Raw genomic sequence first — 22,088 nt, 5'->3', positions numbered from 1 at the left:
TGCCTTCTTTTCACACTGCTTTCAGGTATAAGCTTTCTGCAAACATGATTTCATCCATGGGAACAGTCTTTGAAATATTTCCCAACATCTTTAGAGTTTAGCTTGTCACTTTAGGACAGCACAAGAGGTCCTTTATTACTTGGGCCGTACCCAACTTTTATGCTTCGTTTTTAGTCATTTTCCCACTGCTGTTCTTGCATCCATCCACACTAAGTTTCTTGAAGTTATCCAAATGCGTTGGTTTTTTTTTTCTCCTGACTTCTTAACGAAAAATTGAACCCTCCATTAATATCTATAATTTAATATATGCAGGTTCCTCTGCTTACACTTGCCCTCATCTCCTTACACACCTGCCAGGTAGGTGTTGAATTAGAGCCCGTAATCAGGCTGACTCTAGAGACCCCAATTCTATAATATCATAGATGGCGCACTGCTTTCACTGCTATTATGTGTTGTTCCATCCCCATGGCCTTGAACGTCTAGCTCCCTGACTCTCAATTATCTGCTGTTGTTTTGTTTGTTTGCTTATTTCAACCAGTCTCTGAAGCAGTTCTGTTCCCTTGTGTGCATTTCTGTGATTAATAGTTTAACCCTCATTTCACGTGGTCTTCATCCTGCCATTTATCTCCCTGCTCAGCCTGAGTTGCAATGCTTAGCCAGGTTGGCCAAGGCTACAAAGTTTGAATATGACGTTGCAATTTCCTCTCCACTCTCTAGCATAAATGCTGTCATAGGCTCAATTCCAAAACATCCTCACTTATTTTTTTCTTCTCGAGTCTGTTCTCTTCTAAAAATCTTATTATTCAAGGTTTCAATTGCCATCTCTTTGAGAATGACACAGAAATTTCTCCCTTAAGGCCCAATCTAGTTCCCACATTCCAGACCCACATTTTGGTTAGTTGGATCATTTCTTTAAAAATATTTAAAATATGACTAATTTTCCAGATGGCCAGGTTTCCAAATGCCTTGGGGATGATTCAGTATCCAAACCAGTGAGCTGTTAGCAGGAAACTTGTTAAGAGGGGCCCTTCAAAGAGTTGGTTCCCTAAGAGAATGGAAATTAACAGTCTGCAAAAGGTCAAAAGCTGTGGTCAACAATTGTAACAAATAAGATGCAATGTATACGACACATGTAAGGGAAACATTTTATGTAATAATTGACAGAGACCGCATTTATTAGAATCTTGGTACATTTTTCAACATCTTCTGGGGCTTGGGGGTGGGTGAGGGATGAATAGGATTTGCACAGTTTTGCTTGCTATTCAATGAGAGAAACCCTTGTTCTTAGCCCCCTTTTCCTCTCCACTATCCCAGGGGATATGATCACACGGCGGCATACTATAGAGATGGCGGAATTTTACCGGGACCTCCTGGCCAAGTCCTTGTACAGTCGTTTGTTTAGCTTCTTGGTGAATAGCATGAACTGTTGCCTCCACAGTCAAGATGAGCCTAGCAGGTAAGATTGATGGATGCTGGTTGCTGGTGTCATAGATAACTTAGAAAGTCTCGCCTCTTAAAGATGCTTTCAATCCAGTGTGACCTATAAATTAAACTATTCTTAAAATATTTTATTTTAACAAGTTGAAGGATTTTATTGACTATTTACAAAGATTTAATCCTCCCTCCCCCCACCCCACACACATTGATGAATTAATCAAATCATCTCTCATGTATAGAGATACACATACATTCTCTCTGGACTGAAGGCATATAGTGTCTTTGGAGCACCAATAAGTATAAAGGTGTTTAAATCTAGGAGGAAGACAGTTCAAGAATATCTAAAGCAGTTAAGTTTGTTGAGGAACCCATGTCTGTCTCGGAACCAATTTGGTGTTGCATTTCAGATGAGCAATTCTTCCTGTTTTCTTCACATATTTTGTGGATTACTTGATGAGGGGTCTCTATGGTAATCATTTCACACATAGCCTTAATCATCTTTAAGTAGAAGCTATTCAGGACTATTTGATTATCTAAAAATTATAGATCTCCATGGCATCTTGTCAATGGAAAACTTTGTTAATATTCTTGTCAGTAATAATGACCTTGAGCAGATCATGGAAAGCAAAATTTCATCCAGAAGACTTTACACATTCTTATCCTATATAATAAAGAGCTAATCTGCTAATTAGACTGAATAGAACAACCATACAGACTACCTTCTAGATGAAGCTGGGGCTGTGAGGGCTGAGCCTCTTGCACGAATTTCGTGCATCAGGCCTCTATCTTTGAATAAAACCTTTTGAAAATTTCTTTGTTGTCTATATACACTCCTTTACCAAATTCCTGAAAATTGCTGCCTTTAGAGGTTTCTTGGAAAACATTATAACTAACATGTATTGATGGGAAAGTTCCAAAATAAATATAGTCATCTCAGAATATTTCAAGGACAAAAGGATGCTGAAATTCTCATTATAATGTATAATGATCATTCCCACTGTAATGATCAGCAGATTAAATATGCAGTCTGTGGTTTAAGGGCAAATATAGTATTATTTATATTTTAGCAGACATACCTTAGTTTTGGTATAGTGAGGATTTTTTATTTTGTTATTGCTTATTGTCCAGATAATTTTGATTTTCCTTTAAGTATCAAGATTACTTACAGAATGGTATTAATATGCTAAGTGTACCAAATGAATCTTGCATAACATTATTGGCAGCTCTGCTGAAGTTGACCTTGAAAAAATAATATATAAATCCAGCTGCACATAGAAACTTTTAGAAAATTTCCACTTGACATTTAAATCTTAGGGAGTCTTAAATTTATATAATTGGAAACACGTGTAGTCTAGATTTTTGACTGTACATACACAGAGAAAAAATATATAAACATAAACCTTGGAAAACACATGCTTTCCCTTTGAGTGAGAATATTATCATTGTATCAATATGTAAATTTATGATATTAGTTTTATCATTTAAAATTATTTACTAAGCAAATGAGCAAGGACAGGAATTAGTGGGAAATTATAAATGAATTAATGTAGTGTAAGTTTAACTTCTAAGATACAGTATTCTCATTTGAGTCATAACTCCCATTCTTTCTTCCCTATTTCTCCCATTGGTCACCCAAATTTAAATCCTGAAAAAATGCAAAGGAAGGTTATGTTTGCAGTATTTCTAATTCATTGAAATTCAAGGAAAGTTTAAATTTTTGCAGATTTACAGACCCATTTCCAAAGTCATAGAAAGGTCTCGAAATGTGGATAAACTTGGAATAGGTTTTTATAGTTTATGAATCTCCAATTTTGTGGAAATTTTATAATGTCAAAAAAGATTATATAACATAAATAAATATATATCCCTATGGTTAAAGTTGGCAAGCTCCCTTGATGTTGAAGGGAAGTATTTTTTCATTCTGTCTATTTTTGTAAATTTTGCAAGCAAAAATAAATAGAAATAAAATATAAAGGGAATACAGTAATAAAGGGAAAACAAATGGAATTACAGCAGATGAAATGTATGATCTTGGAATGCTGGATTCATTTCCTGGATTACAGCAAAATAGGTACAATATTAACAATATTATATATGTTAAAAGACTCTACTTTCTCTAATTAGATTTCAAATGGGGTTGCTTTAAATGAAAATCATGGGGTATAATGCGGCTGCTGACAACTAGTTAATTAGGACGAGCAGAAGTGTTTGCCATGTTTGCCTGGCCAAAGTTGAGTCAGCGAGATTAATGTGAGGACATATACCAGCCCGTTGCTGCCTGGGTCCTGAGTTCAGTGCAGGCTGCCTGCACCAAATGCTACAGCTGGAGACCAACCAGCTGGCAGCTTTTATTTTATTTATTTATTTATTTTTAAAATATAGTTTTATTGATTTCAGAGAGGAAGGGAGAGGAAGAGAGAGATAGAAACATCAATGATGAGAGAAAATCATTGATTGGCTGCCTCCTGTACGCCCCCAACTGGGGATCAAGCCTGCAACCCAGGCCTGTGCCCTTGAAGGGAATCGAACCTGGAACCCTTCAGTCCGCAGTCTGACACTCTCTCCACTGACCCAAACCAGCTAGGGCTGGCTGGCAGCTTTTATTCAAGGTCCACACCTAGTGGTCAGGGCATTTCAAAACAGAAGCACACTGACATTTGATTTAACTTACTTGAAACTTATTATCTAAGAAGATAAAAGGGAATAATGCTAACAACAACAATAAGATACCTTCTATTTGTTTAAAACTACTTAATAATTAAAAGGTTATTTTAAATATCAAATAATTTCTAGAGAAAACGAATGAGTGGTTCACTTTGATCTGACTTTTCTAGGGTTATTTGGCCTCCACTCCTGTGAATGGTCAGTGACACACATTGACACACAGTGTAGGTATAAACAGTCACATGTTCAAACCACATGGAGATCCACATAGATTCCTACATCCTCGTATGTGGAAAATTGGCAACCACTAAGGACACCGGAGGCACTGACCTTCTCTCCCATTCTTCACTGGCCAGATTTTCCTCCATAAATAAAAGGATGTGTGGGTTGTCTCGTCCCTGCCCAGGGACGTGGCCCTTCTCCCCAGGGAGACGCCTTCCCTCCCATGCTTCCCGCATTGCAGTCAGACCAATGCTGTAGTCCCTTCATTCTCAGGAATCTTGAATTTGACAGCCAGGGTCTCTTTTCCTCATTAGGTTAGCTTATTGATCAGGAAATAGTATCCTGCGGCTTTAAGATTCCCCTGCTTCTCAGGTGACCTCATCTCTGGTCTGACCTGACGACACAAGCAGATATAATGTAAAAATGGCAGGATTGTCAGCTCCTTTATTTCTGTCAAAGCATCTTTCTAAGTAGGTTCCTTTCAGGGTCTAACCTCAGTGTCTTAGAGTAGTAACACTTTAAATACGAAGTGCCCCGCTGGTGTTGCTCAGTGGTTGAGGGTCGACCTATGAACCAGGAGGTCATGGTTTAATTCCCGGTCAGGGAACATGCCCAAGTTGGGTTGCGAGCTCCATCTCCAGTGTGGGGCATGCAAAAGGCAGCCGATCAATGATTCTCTATCATCATTGATATTTCTATCTCCTTCTCCGTCTCCCTGCCTCTCTGAAATCAATAAAAAATATATTTAAAAACTAAACTTTGTGGCATAGATAAGATTCTGAATAAATGTCCTTAATACTTCTAACATGGTTTATTTCGCCTATTCTTTTTCATTTGGTAATTTTGGTTGCTTGTTTTTAATATAACATTTAAAATGGAAAGTCTTGCTCTTAAGCATTTGTTATTCTTAATAAAATCATAAACCTTTTGTAAAAGATAGGGAAACATGGACAGTATTGTGTTGGCCACAAGAAGAGTGTTTTATTGTGTCAACATTATAAACAGAATTGCTTGCATTTTTTTTAACATGTAGTTGCATTATTTCTTATTTTGATATAACCACTTATTACACATGTGTGATTTTCACTGTAATGAAAACACCTTCTTCTTATGCCTTACCTTCTTTCAAAATAATCTCAATGAGGATAATATTTTTCTGACCCTGGGAGAAAACATGGGTAGGTCCCAATACTTTTCTGCTCATTTTTAAATAAATCACAGTTACACGACTCCTTTAAGTCCTCAAATATCCAGTATTTGAACAGAAATTAATAGCGTTCAAAGGTGAGAGTTCTCTCTCTCTCCCTGGTGAAGGCCTGTGGTGGCAGCTGACTGCCTCCAGGAAGGGAGTGAGGAAGGCTTCTGCACCTCAGCTTGCAGGCTGTGCCTTAGGCTCTCCCCGGAAATGGGGGGCAGGAACAAGGGCGTGAGGGGTGTCTTAGCTTCCAGATATTTGAGGCTTTCTGGTGAGAAAGATAGTTATCCCTAACCCCTTCTCTCGGCTTCTTCATAGATTCCTAGTGCTGGACCGCTCCTCCTAAAGTCCTCAAGAAATGAGAAGTGCATTCATTCCTACCCTACCTACTCCCACTGTCACCCATTCTTCAGGGCAGTCCACCAGGCATAAGTGCACACCACGGAGGGGTTGCTTCCCCGCACCTTCCCAGGTGTGCATCTTGGGCAGGATTTCTCTGGATTGGCAGGGAATTGGGAATGAGACAGTGCCTTGAGGAGTTGTGGGTAGTTCAAAGGCTCACTTTTTATAATGGCTTAACCAAAGATGTGCACTAAACAGCATTTAGGTTTTATAAAGGATATCATCCCTGTGATTCTGAAATGAGATAAGTGGTTGGAGAGTCTTATTAAAGTGTAATGAATACCTTACATTTTTTTAAAAAAAAATGGTAAATAGTTTTTGTGAGTTCTAAAATTGGACCAGTTTCATAATATAACACACATCCCTGATATTGAATTATCAAAGTTAAATTAAATTTTATTTTTCCTGAATTGACATCTTCATCAGAGTTTTGGTACAAACTTCACTAGAGTCTTGGGCAGGCAGAAGGCTTCTAGAAGTTGGAGAGTTCTGTAAATGTCTTCAGACACGGAAAACTACAGTTTAATCAGCTTATTCTTGTCATGAGTTCTGAATACAATGGTTTATATTTATGGGGACACGTGAGAAATATAACCTGTGGAACATTTTCATTTTTACCATTAGAAACACCTTAAGAATAAATAGATTGAAAGTCATAGATTAAGTTTAAGAGATAATCCAGTGGAGGGGGTTGATGGTTACTTATTTATTTATTTCTGTATGTATTCATCCATTCATTTGTTTATGTCTACATGTCCTGATATCCACACTTTTTGGAAACATAATTTGACATGCAAGTATAATACAGTAAATAAATTGAGTTTTAAGCATACATATCAATTTTTTGTCACTGAGCCATCAGTTTCTTAATGTGCTTATAGTATATTACATCCTTATAATATTTTACTTGAGCTAAACATAAACATTTAAATTTTTTATAATTAATTACATTCAGCTTTGATGAGCTATAGAGACTCTGGGAGGAGAGTTCTCTAAATACCCTCACATACCAAAACCGCTATTTCACTGCAACTAATGTTCATCGTGAGTTCTCATGTATCCAAGCCCGTTCATTTGACACCTGGTTGCAAGAACTTGGTTCCAGGGTTAGCTGAGGATAATGCAATGACGCACACAGTTTTCAGCACAGGGCCTGACACAGCGGAATGGTTGCTACAGTGAAAGCATGGTGGTTATGGCTGGAAGAAGGCTTCCTGGTTTATCTGTGGAGAAAGGAGGATTGTGAAAAAATGCAAATGGATGACATGTTGAGTCTAGTCTCTTCCATTTACTTTTGACTCAGTGATCTTGTTTGTTTTGAAGACTAGCAACTAGAGGAAATATGTTGTTCTCTAGAAACAAGAACAATGCTGTTTACATACACGACTAGGACGTCAGGAGTGATTTCTATGTTTGCTCAGTTTTACTTTGTAGTCAGCAATGATAATGGACTTGCATGAATCAGTTTCCACCCCGCCTCTTTCTCTTATGGCACACCTATGACACGTTGGCAGAAAACCTGACTCGGGTCCAGAGCTCAGTTTGTGGTCTTTAATTATTGTAAAATCTGGTCCACATGCATTAGGAATCATGATATTGCCTGATCGGTAGGGGTTTTTTTTTTTAGGTAAAAGTCACATGAAGAGAGACCAGTTACTAACCGTGGACAGATGAGTAAGTGGTGCCTGGAGTAAGGAAGTGGCTACAAGGTGGAGGACATAATAGATGAACAGGGACCTCGTGAGCTGTAGAGATGGGGACCCTCTGGATATTTGGGAACAGGTGGGAGGAGGTTAAATTGGAATGAGGTTTTCAGGATTTAAATATGAAAATAATAATTTCTTTCCCTGGGAACCAGGGGCCATCCTCTCAGGATCCTTTGATCCTTAGATTGAGATTGATTATGGAGAGTGAAAAGAAGGCTATTAAAAAAATATCACTTGTGGAATTTCTCAAACTATTAAACCTTTCCTCTCCAATCCAATATAATGTAGACTTAAATAACACAAGAAAGTATTAAACATATAACAATGAGAAAGATAGGCTTTTTTAGGGAGAGTTTGAAATTACATTCTTTAGAAGTTTTTTTTAAATTTGCATATCAATTCAATGATTTACATCCTGAAATTATCAGCAGAATATTTTTGCAACTTATCCTGTTTCTAAATTCACATATTTTGATTCTAAGGAAGATCATTTCATTAGTGAATAACGCATATCCTAGCTGTCCAGAAAGATTTCCATCAGCACATTTAAAACATGATTTATGTGTTCCCCAACCATCTGACTGAGGGCATTGCAGAGGATGGCAATGGTAACAGTGGGATTCAGCTCCCCAGAGCCTCACAGCTAATGACTCACACTCTGAAATGATATAAAAGAACAGGTTCAGTAGAAAGTAAACTTAAGGTCCTGTGTAGTAGGTGAGCACATTCCACTCCACTCTGACAACATTACATCTGCACAAATCAGATCGTAGCAAGCCATGTAATATTCATCTTCAGAAAACTTGTACTTTTTCAGTAGGCGAGACTTGCTGTTCTTTCTTAATTAGAGGGAACAAATATTTCATGTAGGGAAAAATCATTATAGCCTTGAAGAATGCTGCAGGCTGGTTTAAGAAAGCAACCCCGTGTCAGCATTTTGCATAATCTGCATTGGTCTGAAGTCTCACTGAATGGCGGAGAGGGCTGATCTTCACCCTGATGCTCTGAAATGAAAGGAAAGTGAATTAACTGGGTTAAGTCTGTATGTGGCTTAAGTTTCCATGTGGGAATTGTTCATAGTTTCGTTCTACTGAGTTCAGTATATATACAATTAGTTTTGGATATTTAGTGGGGTGTATGCACATGTTTGTTGACTTTCCAAGGATTTTTAAAGAGAAAAGAATATTTTTATTTATATTGAAGTAATAGCCAAATTTCCAAAGATTTCCATATTTCTGTGTCCATTGATGCAATGAGATAGCATTTAATGTACTTCCAAAACGTTATATTGTATCTCAACCTTTTTTAGTTCAAAGTCCAATTTGAGAATCCAGTGAATGGCATAAACACACACACACACACACACACACACACACACACTTTTTTAATGTAATTTCTCAGGATTAATAGGTTCCCTTTTCAATTAAAAAAATATATGTATATGAGCTATAACAATTTTTCAAGTTCTTGATTTAAAAATTTAATAAATCCTGAATTAATAACTCCAACATGGTTCATAGTTTCCAGATATCTTTTTAAATTTTAGATAAAATTTATATTTAAAAAAAACACTGATGGGGGACATCTGCAATAGTGTCAACAATAAAAATTAAAATAAAAGATCTACTAAGATATCTCTTACAAGATGAGTAACATAATTTTTAAAACACTACTCTGACAGTAGGCATGTGAATCTATTTTGTAAGATTATTTTTAGTGGATTAGATTTTTCAGCTGTAGCTAAATATTCCTCAAGGATCCTGTCCACTAGCAAGAGTGACTTAGTTAAGGGGCCTGAAGTTGGCGCTAAGGAGGGAGCATCTTTTGGTGCATGCAGACAAGCCATTAAAAGTATCTCTACTACACTATTCCCACAGATCACCTATAAATACTTTACCTAATCTTATGACAATTTTCACATTCCATTTATGGGTTTGTTTGTTTTTTCTGTGCAGGGGGATTTGTCATTACTTCTGCACCATATCCTGATGTTTTATAAGATGTCTTAAGCCTAAAATTCAAATTAGGAGTCTGTGCATATGTGTATGTAGGGGTGTGAATGTGACTGTGCATGTAATTATTTTCTTCTTAAATTATTTAACATATATATATATGTACTTGAATGTAGCCATCAATAGTTATAAATGGTCCCTATAAAAGTGTAATTTGTTTTATCTTTTGCAAAGAATTAAGGTCAGTTTGGGCAGGTTAATGCTTTGAGTTAGAAGTTTGAAGATTAATCTCCTCCAAGTAGGGTAGTCTCTGGGAGCATCCCAGGTGAGGAGAATTGTCCATTACTGGGATTGGATCATCTCAGAGGATTTAATTACTCCCTGCCATGCTTCCTTACAGACAGCTCACTTTTCCTTTTCATACGTGTTTGTCATCATTTCCTCCAACAGAAAAGCTTAAAGTGGGCCATGGTCCTCTCCTTCTTGAGTCAGATGTTTAGGAAAGACTTTTTTTTTTAATAGCAACATGGTTTTTCAGAATATTTGCATCCCCCTCCCCCCACTCACTATAGAATGGAACTTGTACTGTATAATTATCACCTAATTCTAGATTTAAGAGTTTCTGCTCTTTGAAACTATCCACATTATTTGACTAGATGATCTGGAGCAATTCTAAAGAGTATGGGGTGGGGCAGGGCTCAGTGACCATTATACAGCAGAGGAATATTAAAATTAATTTAAATATTATTGCCCAACCACATGCATCTTTCCCGTAACACTCAAGGAATCACAGTGTGAAAGAGTTTGCAATGCCCCTCAGGTTTTTCAAGCTGAAATAAGTTAAAGAAACTTAATCTAAATGATAAACTAGAGGAGAATGGAGTAAGGATAAAACATCTAAAGATTAAATGTTTTTTCACTGTTATTTTGGTAATAAAATTAGAGATTAATTTTCCCAAGAAAACATCTGACCATATGATATCTTTAACATCACTTGGGGATCCTAAAGTAAAATCTCTCTCTCTCTCTTTCTCTCTCTCTCTCAATATATATATATTTTATAAATTGCTGTTAAAGTTCAAGAAACATCATAGAGATCATCTGTCCTCATTTAACAGACACAAAACTGGGAACAATGTGAAGCTTGCTTCTGAAGCAGAGATTGAATTTGTAAATCAGATTAAAAATTAAATATTTAATCTACTTATTAGTTTTAACTTTCTCCCTCAGCACTTTAATGAAATGATTATAAAGATTTAAGCTCACCCTAGCTGGTGTGGCTCAGTGGATAGAGCGTCGGCCTGAGGACTCAAGGGTCCCGGGTTCGATTCCGGTCAAGGGCATGTACCTTGGTTTCAGGCACATACCAGTGTGGAGTGTGCAGGAGGCGGCTGATGGATGTTTCTCTCTCATCGATGTTTCTAGCTCTCTATCCCTCTCCCTTCCTCTCTGTAAAAAATCAACAAAATATATTTTAAAAAAAGATTTAAGCTCTTTGATAGAAATTATAAATAAGTAAATATTTCTCCAAGAAAGATCACAATGTAAAAATCTAGCCAATCAGCTCATAAATGATTAAGAGTTGGTAAAATATATTTTGTATATTACCTTATTAATGATATGTAAAGTACTTAATTTTAATAAATACATTTATATTAATATTGCCCAAATACCTTATAAAAATACTAAATCACCTGCTGTGCTGTTGTGAGGAAATGAAAGCAGACTTGTCTATTTTTTTTTTCCATTTAACACATTTTTTTCATTAACTCTTACATTTGGGGGATGGATTTAATATAAAAAAACAGTACAAAGGGGTATAGGCAAGCCACTTACCACTATCTGGAATTTGCACTATTAACATTTGCTACTTTTGCTTCAGATTTTTATTAACATAAAAGAAATAGACTTGCCGAAACCGGTTTGGCTCAGTGGATAGAGCGTCGGCCTGCGGACTGAAAGGTCCCAGGTTCGATTCCGGTCAAGGGCATGTACCTGGGTTGCGGGCACATCCCCAGTGGGAGATGTGCAGGAGGCGGCTGATCAATGTTTCTCTCTCATCAATGTTTCTAACTCTCTATCTCTATCCCTTCCTCTCTGTAAAAAATCAATAAAATATATTTAAAAAAAAGAAAAAAGAAATAGACTTGTAGCTAAAAGCTGAATTTCTTTATGTTTTCGGCATAGGTTCATCCCTCTCCTTTTCACCCTAGAGACAGCAATATCATCAATTCTGGGTAAACTTTCCACAATTTAGTTGCCTTTTTTGTTTGTTTTTGTCTAGATATTGATTTTCCATAACAGCTATATAACATTGTGAATCATTAAGAATTTTAAAAATATGCTATCACCTAGTAGATTTTTTGCTGTACTTCCTTTTATAACTTCACATGTTTTTGGATATTTAATTATATTGATACCGACAGAGCTAATTCATTCTTTCTAACTGCTGCACTAATTCCTCTGGATGAAAAACCAGAATATTCTCATGTTTCCCTTGTGATGGGCACTGAAGCCTCTTGTATTTTTTTCTCAATTATGAACAGTGTTGTATCATCATACATGGCTCCTGAGATACGTGTTTAAAGTTTCTCTGGGGTATTTATTAAGTGGCAGAATTTCAGGGAGAGCATTAATTTTCAGTTTCCTAATTATGAGTGAAGCTGAACATGGCAATGCAGGTCATGCACTGCCCTGTGACATTATTCATCATAGACATTATTTTTCTGATACAAGATTATCTTACATTTTTTTCTAAAAATCTTTAGATTTTCAGTACAGCAGATATTTATTTGTATTTATATGAAGAATTGAGATAATTTTATATTTTAGTCAGATATTCAATTATCCCCACCTCACTTATTAGAAATGCTTTTACACCCCCTCCTGATTTTTAATCTATTTGACTGAAACTGTAACAATAATATATTGTTTTAATAAGTAAATTTTTATAAGTTCTTATTTTTATTTGTTTTGGATATATATATATATGAATTTTATTATCACTTTGACTGAGCCTATAAAAAATTCTTTGGGGATTTTGACTAAAAATACACTTACCGATTAATATGGGGAGAGTTGGCCATTTTAGGCTGTTGATTTTTCTCCCCACAAATATCTGCATTTCTATTTATTCTTGTGTTCTTTCATTCTTTAAATAATGTTTGTATTTGTAATCAATTTTTTACACATTTTTATTTAAAATTTTTCTGTGTGCTTATGCTTTTTCTTGCTATGATGAATGCTATTTTTCTATTACATTTTAATTTATTTATTAGGATACTCAATCTTGAGTTTCATATGTTGATGTTATATGCAGAAACCCTGCTGACTTTTCTTATTAGTTCTAAGAATTTTCCTGTGTAATATCTTACTATTTTATGATCATAATTATTTTTTTCTCTTCATTTTCTCTGATGTCTCTTATTTGTTCTTCTTATTTTATTGCATTGGCCAGCACTACCAGTACAATGTTGAAAATTTGTGGTGAGAGTGGATATTCTTGTCTTGTTTCCAAATTGATGTAATGCTTCTAAATATTTGCCATTATGTAATCTGTTTACTTAGAGTTTCAATAGATAATCTTTGTTGAGTATCTTCCATCATGGATGTAAATGTTTATCTAGTGTTTTCCCTTTATCTACTAAGGTTATTATAATGATTCTTCCCTTTTCTTTGCTCAGGTGGCAAATTGTATTGATGTATATTATTTGATGTTGAGTGATTCTTCATTTACAGTGTCAACCCTATTTGGTCATAATGTAGTAGATTTAATTTTCTAGTTTTTATTAAGGAAGTTTGCATTTATTTTCATTAGTGAAATAGGTTCTATTTTTTTTCTTTTTATATAATCCTTTGCTGTCAGGTTTATATTAAAAAGTAAATTGGATAGATTTTCTAAAATGGTTTGCACTAAATGAAGATGATATGCTTCTTCAATGTCCAGTGAAACTCTCCTTAAAACCTTTTGGGAGGTAGGCGTGGATTGATTTTGAATATTAATTATTTTAAAGTGTATAAGTCAGTCAGATTACTTTTTTGTCATTTATATTTTCTCGAAAATTGTCCACTTTAAGATTTTAAGTTTATTCATCAAATAAATTAGCTTCATTTTATAATCCTTTAATCTGTCTTCTAGCTGTCATTTGACCCCTTTTGCATTCCTGATATTGTTTACTTATCCCTTTGCTCCATTCTCATTGATAAGTCTTTCTTGAAACTTGCCTATAAGGATTTCTTTTTTCAAAAAAAAACAAACACAAACTCATTTTGTTTTGTTGTCATTTCTCATTTTTATGTTTTATTAATTTTGCAGTTTTATTATATCTTTGTTTTGACTTTCTTTGAATTTTATTCCTCTGTTTTCTTCTGACTTCCTGAGTGTAGTGTTTGTTTCAGATTTTCTGACGATTTGGTTGACCCTGAGTCTATAGAGAATCTCCTAAGTACCTACTGAATGCATTCCCGACGTTTTCTATGCAGCGCTTCCTTTGTTGTTTAGCTCTAAGTATTTTGTTTTTATGTTGTTTCAGAGATAAAATAACAAGCAGCTTGTTAGAAAGATAAATTTGACACACCATGTTTTTCTCTCCTAATCCAAAGTCGGGAGTTTCCCCCCATTAAATAATGAGATTTCTTTGATTCTTATGAATACAGTATAAGTGACTTCTATTTCTGCATAGACTTATTTAAATCATGGTGAACATTGCCATGGCAACCAAACTATACAAGTTAGCAAAATAACTGAGACAAACCTTCTTTCTAAATAATTCTCCTTCTGTTTCATTTCCTTACCAAAACACCCATATGCATGATTTCCTAAAGAGCTAAGAACCTTTTCTCTAAAATCATATATTTGTTTTTCATTATTTTGTGAGATTCATTTTTTTTCAAACAGAAGGATTCAGAATGATAAACAAGATTAGAGATTGACCAAAGCATTACATACATTATAACACCCAAATGTAATTTTAAATGACCAAATAATAAATACAAAATAATCGTTAAAAATTTACCACACTTTTTATAAAAATTACCATATACTCTGGACACAATAATGATTAAATTTAATTATTGATCATGATAATGTGACAAATTGCTTCAAGAATAATATAGCTTATTGAAGCAATAAATATATATATGCTTTTCCCTTAAGCACATATTTTCAGGTAATGAGATAAAAATAATATTTGTCATTTCTATGAGAATATGGCACTTTTAGCATCAAACAGTAGTTGGTTTTTCCTTTTTGATAATGACTATTGTGTGATTTGCAAATATTATTTGAGAGCCAAATAAATTCAACAAAAAGTGTAAGAAATTCAGTGGTTTATAAGGCTAATCAAAACCTTCTAGAATTCTACTTTTCTAGTTCTTTTTTGGGTCAGGAGTGCAGAGGCTAAAGCTTGTATATTTTACACAAAGCAAATAATTCGTTGCATTGCTAGCTATGCCTGCTTTCTTGTTTCATTTCTAACTGGGGAAATGCATTTGGCCTCTCTTCAACCCCCTGATAACCTGTCCTGCTCAACAGAGTTAACCAAATCTGTATTTATTATGCTCCTCTGTGCCTGTCATTTGGGCATAGTGGCAGTTCTGCCAGAATAAATAATGCTGCAGTGCCATTCAGAAATGAGAACAAACTGTCCCATTCTGGCTCTTGGTGACCCTGCCTCTCCCTGAAGACAACACCAGGAAGGAAATGTCAGTACCACAATTTAAATACTGTTCGCCTTTTTCCAATATAATTTTCTAAATGAGAAGGATGAGCTTTTCAACTAAAGGACATTTTTTAGTTTTTGTTGGCTCTATGCTTTTAACTTTCCTATCTTTACATACTGTCTTATTGGAAGTACATTTTCCAAGCCTGGCTTCTTTATGTGTGCTGATGTGATAAGTGGTGGAGGTGTAATTATTGTGCTTATCATTTGTTGGATATTACCTAGACATGAGTTAGGCTTTGAGCTGGGGATCATCACATTTAATATTGACATTAGCTGTGTGGTAGGTCTTATTGTCTCCCTTTCTCAGATAAAAAAACTGGATTTCAGAGAGTTCAAGTAAGTGGTCCAAGTCACACAGCCACAAAGTGATGGACTTGATGCATAAACCCCAGAATGTCAGACTTAATACCTGAGTTTTTCCCCAAAACCTTCCACCCTTGAAGGCTGTCAGAAGAGTGATACAAAAATCATGGTTTTAAAATTAAATTTTAAAAAATTAACCTTTTGAACTATAGATTATTTCTTTATTTCCAATGAAATTACTATTTAAAATATCTGTGTGTAGGCATGCCCCAAAGGGCAAAACTGTTATCTCTTCCTGGTACGTGGGCTCCTAGCGTCCTGCAAAGTACTTTGCAAAACTAGTTGTAAGTGCATATTCATGGAAAAAGTGAATGAACTAACAAATGATTAGTTAAAAGCCATTCTCAGGAGAGACATTGGTGGGTTGCAAAAATAATCCCAATTGTTTATTCTTCTCTAGATCCAAGTTCTATGCAATATAACTTTGATACTTCTCTTATCAAGAGGTCAAGTCTAATTTCTCTCCATTTGAGCTGCCCTTGTGACTTGTTCTAGCCCAGAGAATTCAGCAAACCTGAGAATGTGCCAATTCTGAGCCCTTGCTGTAATCTGTTTTCTCCGATCCCTGTCATTGCCATGTGCATAAGCCCAGGCTTGCTTGCAGAAGATGAGAGACACTTTGTTAGCTAGCCAACTCCAGGGCATTTGGGTGAGGTCATTCTAGACCTGCCACCCTAGCCAGGCCACCCAAATTGACAAAAGGACCTACAGACCATAATAAATACTTGTTGTTTTTAGCCACTGTGTTTTGGGGTGGTTGGTTATCCAGCAACATATACTTGCTACAAGTCACTGGTTACTTTAAATTTCATAGCTCCTACTTTGAACCGTAAATTGTGAGTATGTACATTTGAAGGTGATTGCTAGCAGGTGAGCTCTTCATTTTAGAGATGATTTTGAGAGATGCTGAGATGAACCACCTTCTTAGTGTTTTCAAATGCTGTTCCATTGTCTTCTTGGCAGCAAACTCCCCAGCCTTTGGGTGATGAAGTATAGTGGTGAGGTTTCACTATATATTTTAATTGACAGATTGAAATAGTGAACAACTATTTATAGGCTTGCCTTTCCATTTCCAAAGCAATTATTTTGAGTTCTTCCTCACTCCCGCCCCCCTACCATTGCCAAAAGTTGACCCAACTGCCTATAACAGTCTTACTGCACTAATCTAACATGAAGAAGAGACAAAATAGCCTGGCCAGCATGGCTCAGTGGTTGAGTGTCGACCTATGAACCAGGAGGTCATGGTTCAATTCTGGGACAGGGCACATGCCTGGGTTGTGGCTTGATCCACAGTGTGGGACATGCAGGAGGCAATGATTTTCTCTTATCATTGATGTACCTATCTCCCTCTCCCTCTACTTCCTCTCTGAAATCAATAAAAATATATTGTGTTTGTTTTTTTTAAAAAAAGAAGAGGCAAAATAAGATTAATCAGTCCAGGCAAGTCTTCATTATCAGGAAGAGCTAGTTGTTCAAGGAATTCTCCTAAATGTCCACTGAGTTGAATGGCCCATTCTTAAGGCTCAGCCAGCAGCCCACAACATTTTCACCATGCTTTATCACAGAAATGCTCCCTCTGCAAATCAGCCTCATGAACTTATCCCATAATGGGTGAAACCTGAAGTGGTCCTCCGTGACCTAAATCACGCTAGAATTTGTCAAATTCAATGGATCCTTAAGTCTTAAAACTGTTATTACCACTCTTAGTGGGTGGATTTTAAAGGTTACAGATCAGATCACACCTGTAAATTCTCATAATCATGACCTAGGTTAGCTCACTGCTCTTAGTGTCTCCACCCTAACAAATCCTAGCCCCAGCAAAATGCTAGACTCCATTGAAAGTCTAGACTTCTGCCTGGGATGCACCCACTGAACATAAGCATTTACCATGGCCAGCTATCTCTGCCTAAAAGTGCCTAGTAAGCTTTTACTCATGGGGGAACTCCCTCTCCAGGAATTCGTAATCACAGCTAAACATCAGAAAAAAAAATTGCAAATGAGGTGCTTTGTTGGCCTCCTGAGAACTACTCCCACCAAAGCTACTTGGATTACCCACCCCTATTGGGATCCTGGCTTTACTCTGCCTTCCAAATCAGACCTGCCAGACCCACACCTTTTGAGTTTTCCTACATTTTATCCTGAATATTCCTCAACTGACCTTGGTTGTATACCACTACTCAAAAAAAAACACACACCAATACATGAACTACAAATGCACCTTCAGAGTTCACTCTTCTTTAAATCCTCTCCTCTTCTTGATGTGTGTGGATCCTTTCAGGGATCTCTCAAATACACCAGATCAACCTGGCCCAAGTCCTGAATCCTGTGGCTGGGCTTTGTTTGAGGTCATCTACCATGGACACAGACCAACAGGAAAGTAGGGGGCATTTTCTGGAAATAAGTCTGAACTGACCATTTCCTTGACATAAGCTACACAATTCCTGCATGTTCTTACAGGTTTTTATTTTGATAGTTGTCGATTTACTAAAGGTAGTCCAAACGCAATGATACAGGCTCCTAATTTAGAGGCATCCTATATAGTAAAAGCCTAATATGCTAAGTGTCCGGTCGTCCAGTTGGCCATTCAACCAATCAAAGTGTAATATGCTAGTGATATGCTAAGGCTGCTCAACCGCTCCCTATGACATGCACTGACCACCAGGGGGCAGACAGTCAACCTGTTGACCAGTTGCTATGACATGCACTGATCACCAAGGGAGTGTGCCTAAGCAGTCAGTCAGACATCCCCCGAGGGCTCCCAGACTGCAAGAGGGTGCAGGCCGGGCTGAGGGACCCCCGCCCCCCCCCAGTGCATGAATTTCGTGCACCAGGCTTCTAGTATAGATATAACACTACTTGTCACTGTAGGGCATATGGAATGATATAGTTGGTCACTGACTTTGTGACTGCGAGGATAAACCACAAAAAAACCTACAGCTGTGTTAATTTCATGCTATGATTGTCATTTTGTTTTGCTTTTCCCAAAAGCTCTCAGGCATTGTGTGTGCTCTGAAGGAAATCCATCACCTCTCCTTATACCAGCATGCATCAACAATGGGGAGCCTCCCTCTAGTTTCTTCCTGACTCGGTTAGCCAGATAATTGATTGAACACAATAACTTACTTGTCTTTATTTTTGTTGGGAGAACTAAAGTCACTAGTCTGAAAGCATTCCCAAGAAATGCAACTCTGCTTTCAAAGAGCAGTAGGTAGTTGCCAAAAGAGTCAGCAGATATAGGAGGAGGATAGATATAAATCTCCAACACAAATGAAAATGGTAATGGGGTAAATACTGACATAATTACATTCAACTGCTTGAAGAATGTATTTCTATCTGTTCCTTGACCTCTGGGCCAGTCTAACATCTTGTTGGTAATTGTCTTCCCTACTGATGTCTTTATATTAATAAATGGGTCTTGACCCTCTCATATTAGCCAAGGTCAACTGTAAGAAGGGTCACTATTCTAACATCATGTTAGATTTGACAGTACCAACATGAACATGCATTTCAGTGCTTCTTATTTAACAAATATTCAACTACTAATCTCTCTATCCCTTTGCATAGTCATGATCCTAGTGAGCATATCTTTTTTTTATTGTTTTATTGAGGTATAACATAGGTAAAGTGCACATATTCTGCACACATTTCAATGGATTTTACATATGCGTGACCATGTAATCTCCACATAGACTGAGATGTAGAATCTACCTAGCACTCCAGAAGGCTTCGTGCACTGTTTAATGTCTGGCTTATTTTGCTCTATGTTATGTATGTGAGATGCATCTACAATGCTGAGTGTAGTGGTAGTTCATTCTTATTCTATTCCTGAGCAGTGTCCTTTTGTAAAAACATGTATGGACCTACTACTATTATTTATTCTACTGTTGATGGATACTTGGGTTGTCTCCAGGTTTTGAATGTATAAATAAAGCAGCCATGAATATTCTTGGGCATGTGTTATAGTGGACACACGCACTCATTCCGCTGGATCCATGCCCAGGAGTGGGATTTCTGGGTCATTCAGCAGGCATGTGATTTAGCATTCGTAGTGAATTCACACCATGTTCCAAATTACAAATTTCAGCTGCCACCAGCCATGTATGAGGGGTTCCAATTACTCCACACCTAATACATACACTTTGTATCTGGATCCTTTTTATTGTAATAACCATCCACACTTCTGTCTACTTTTCATAACTGTCATCTCTTTTTATAACGGCATAATACTTAGTGGAGCAGTGATCTAATAATTTACTTAAGTAGTCTGCTATTGTTCTGAAATGAGGGTTGTTTTAGACTAGGGATGCAAGAGTGGATATACACTAAATATTATTTATAGTTTTAAAAGAGTAAATTGTATGGTAGCGCACACACACACACACACACACACACATACACACACATACCAGGTGTACTGGTTAATAATGCAGATTTCTTTCAATAGATGGAGTTACATATATGTTGATATATATACAATTTGATATGTATGCTATTTTGTTGTATTGACAACAAGCTTCAAAACTTCATGTCAAATTTGCTGAAGGTGTTAACATCATAGATATTTTTACACTTAAAAATGTCCATTTTCGTGCCAAAAAAAAAGAGCATTTGCGGGAAGTTATAATTCCTTACTTGATTTTGAAGAAAAGTACTGCTGAAAGCTTTGGGAAGCTTATGGTGAACTTGCTCCATCTCAAGATACTTGTGAACACTGGTTTAAATGCGTTAAAAGTGATGATTTCAATGTGAAAGACAAAGAATGTCCAGATCAATCGAAAAAGTTTGAAGACCAACAATTACAAGCATTATTGGATGAAGATGTGTGTCAAACTCAAAAACAACTTGCAGAAAAATTAAACGTTGCTAAACAAACAATTTCTGATTGTTTACAAGCAATGGGAAAGCTTTTAAAGGAAGGAGAATGGGTGCCACATCAACTGAACGAAAGACAAATGGAAAACCGAAAAGTCATCAGTAAAATGTTGCTTCAAACGGCATGGAAGAAAGTACTTTTTGCATTGAATTGTGAGTGGCGATGGAAAGTGGATTTATTTTGAGAATCCCAAATGCACAAAATCATGGGTTGATCCAGGTCAACCATCAACATCGACTGCAAGGCCAAATTGCTTCGGAAAGAAGACAATGCTCTGTATTTGGTGGCATCAGGAAGGTGTGGTGTATTATGAGCTTCTAAAACCAGGTGAAACTGTTAAAACTGATCGCTACTGACAATAAATATACAATTTGAACCACGCTTTGATCGTAAAATGACCAGAATGTGCCAGAAGACACGGCAAAGTAATTTTGCTTCATGATAACACACCATCACACACTTCAAAACCAGTTAAAGACACTTTAAAAGATCTTGCCTGGGAAGTATTAACCCACCCGCTATATTCACCAGACCTTGCTCCTTCAGATTACCACTTGTTCCGATAGATGGCACACGCACTTTCTGAGCAGCACTTCAAAACATACGAAGAAGTAGAAAATGGGTCTCTGAATGGTTTGCCTCAAACAAAAAATGTTTTATTGGAACAGTATCCACAAATTACCTGAACGATGGGGAAAAAATGTGTAGCTAGTGATGGACATTACTTTGAATAAAGCACTTTTGATGTTTCTCTTGAAATTATCATGTTTTCTTTGATTACAAAATCCGCTATTATCAACTAGTACACCTAGTATATATTTAGTGGAGCTTATAATAAATAAGGACATATGTTTATTAAGTATTAATGCTTTTCAGCTATACTAGCTTTCACTGATAAGAATGGCTTTAGTGATCTTTGTACTCTTATTCTTGGAGAGAGTTCCCTTCCTGGTTTATCTGTTGTAGGTCAGAATTAGACTTGTTCATAGGGCCAGCAATTGGAAGCAGCTTTATGTGTTCTTCTCAGGGCTTACATACAGAGGAGCTCATGTTAGACAGCCTGAGTTCACATCCTGGCTCCCTCTAATGCTAATGTGCCCTTGGATAACTTAAATCTTCACTCTATCTCAGTATTCTCCTCTGTAAAATGGGGTGTCACTGTACTTATCTCCTAGGGCAGTTTTTAAGGCTCAATGAGGTAAGATATTTTTAATGCTCATACAGTGCTTGGTACACATTAGCTCTAGTGTCCATCCCCCTCTCAGGATTTTCTCATATATCCAGGTTAATTACCTGTACTTTTCATCTCAAGGGCTTTCCAAATTTTACTTACTAACTTCTTCTTTTAGTGCAGAATAAGTACAAGGAAAGCCCGTGTCTAGGAATGATGTTGGTATGCACAGTACCACAAAGGATGGAAAGAGGCAGACGGCTGCTTTGGTCAACACTTCCACCCCATCACCCAGCTTCTAGATCAGCTTGTCAGCAAGTGCAGTCTCTTTCCTTACTTTCATACATGTGTTCAGAAAATTATAAGCCTCAGGTACTTTC

General features: G+C 36.6%; 1 protein-coding gene across 2 annotated transcripts in view; it reads left to right on the top strand.

Moving 5' to 3' along the window:
• The window catches only part of MYO16 (myosin XVI), a 533,335-nt gene that overhangs the window by 299,713 nt on the left and 211,534 nt on the right, over positions 1-22,088 (top strand). For both annotated transcript variants that reach the window (XM_070408604.1, XM_070408603.1), the window contains exon 20: positions 1,315-1,456. In XM_070408604.1, coding sequence (XP_070264705.1) covers positions 1,315-1,456 — 142 coding nt within the window. The remainder of the gene's footprint in view (positions 1-1,314; positions 1,457-22,088) is intronic.

The sequence above is a fragment of the Myotis yumanensis genome, unplaced genomic scaffold (assembly GCF_028538775.1).
Source record: "Myotis yumanensis isolate MYYU_CA2020_CCGP unplaced genomic scaffold, mMyoYum1.0.hap1 SCAF_3, whole genome shotgun sequence".
Taxonomy (NCBI): domain Eukaryota; kingdom Metazoa; phylum Chordata; class Mammalia; order Chiroptera; family Vespertilionidae; genus Myotis; species Myotis yumanensis.
This window is presented reverse-complemented; position numbering and strand designations above follow the sequence as displayed.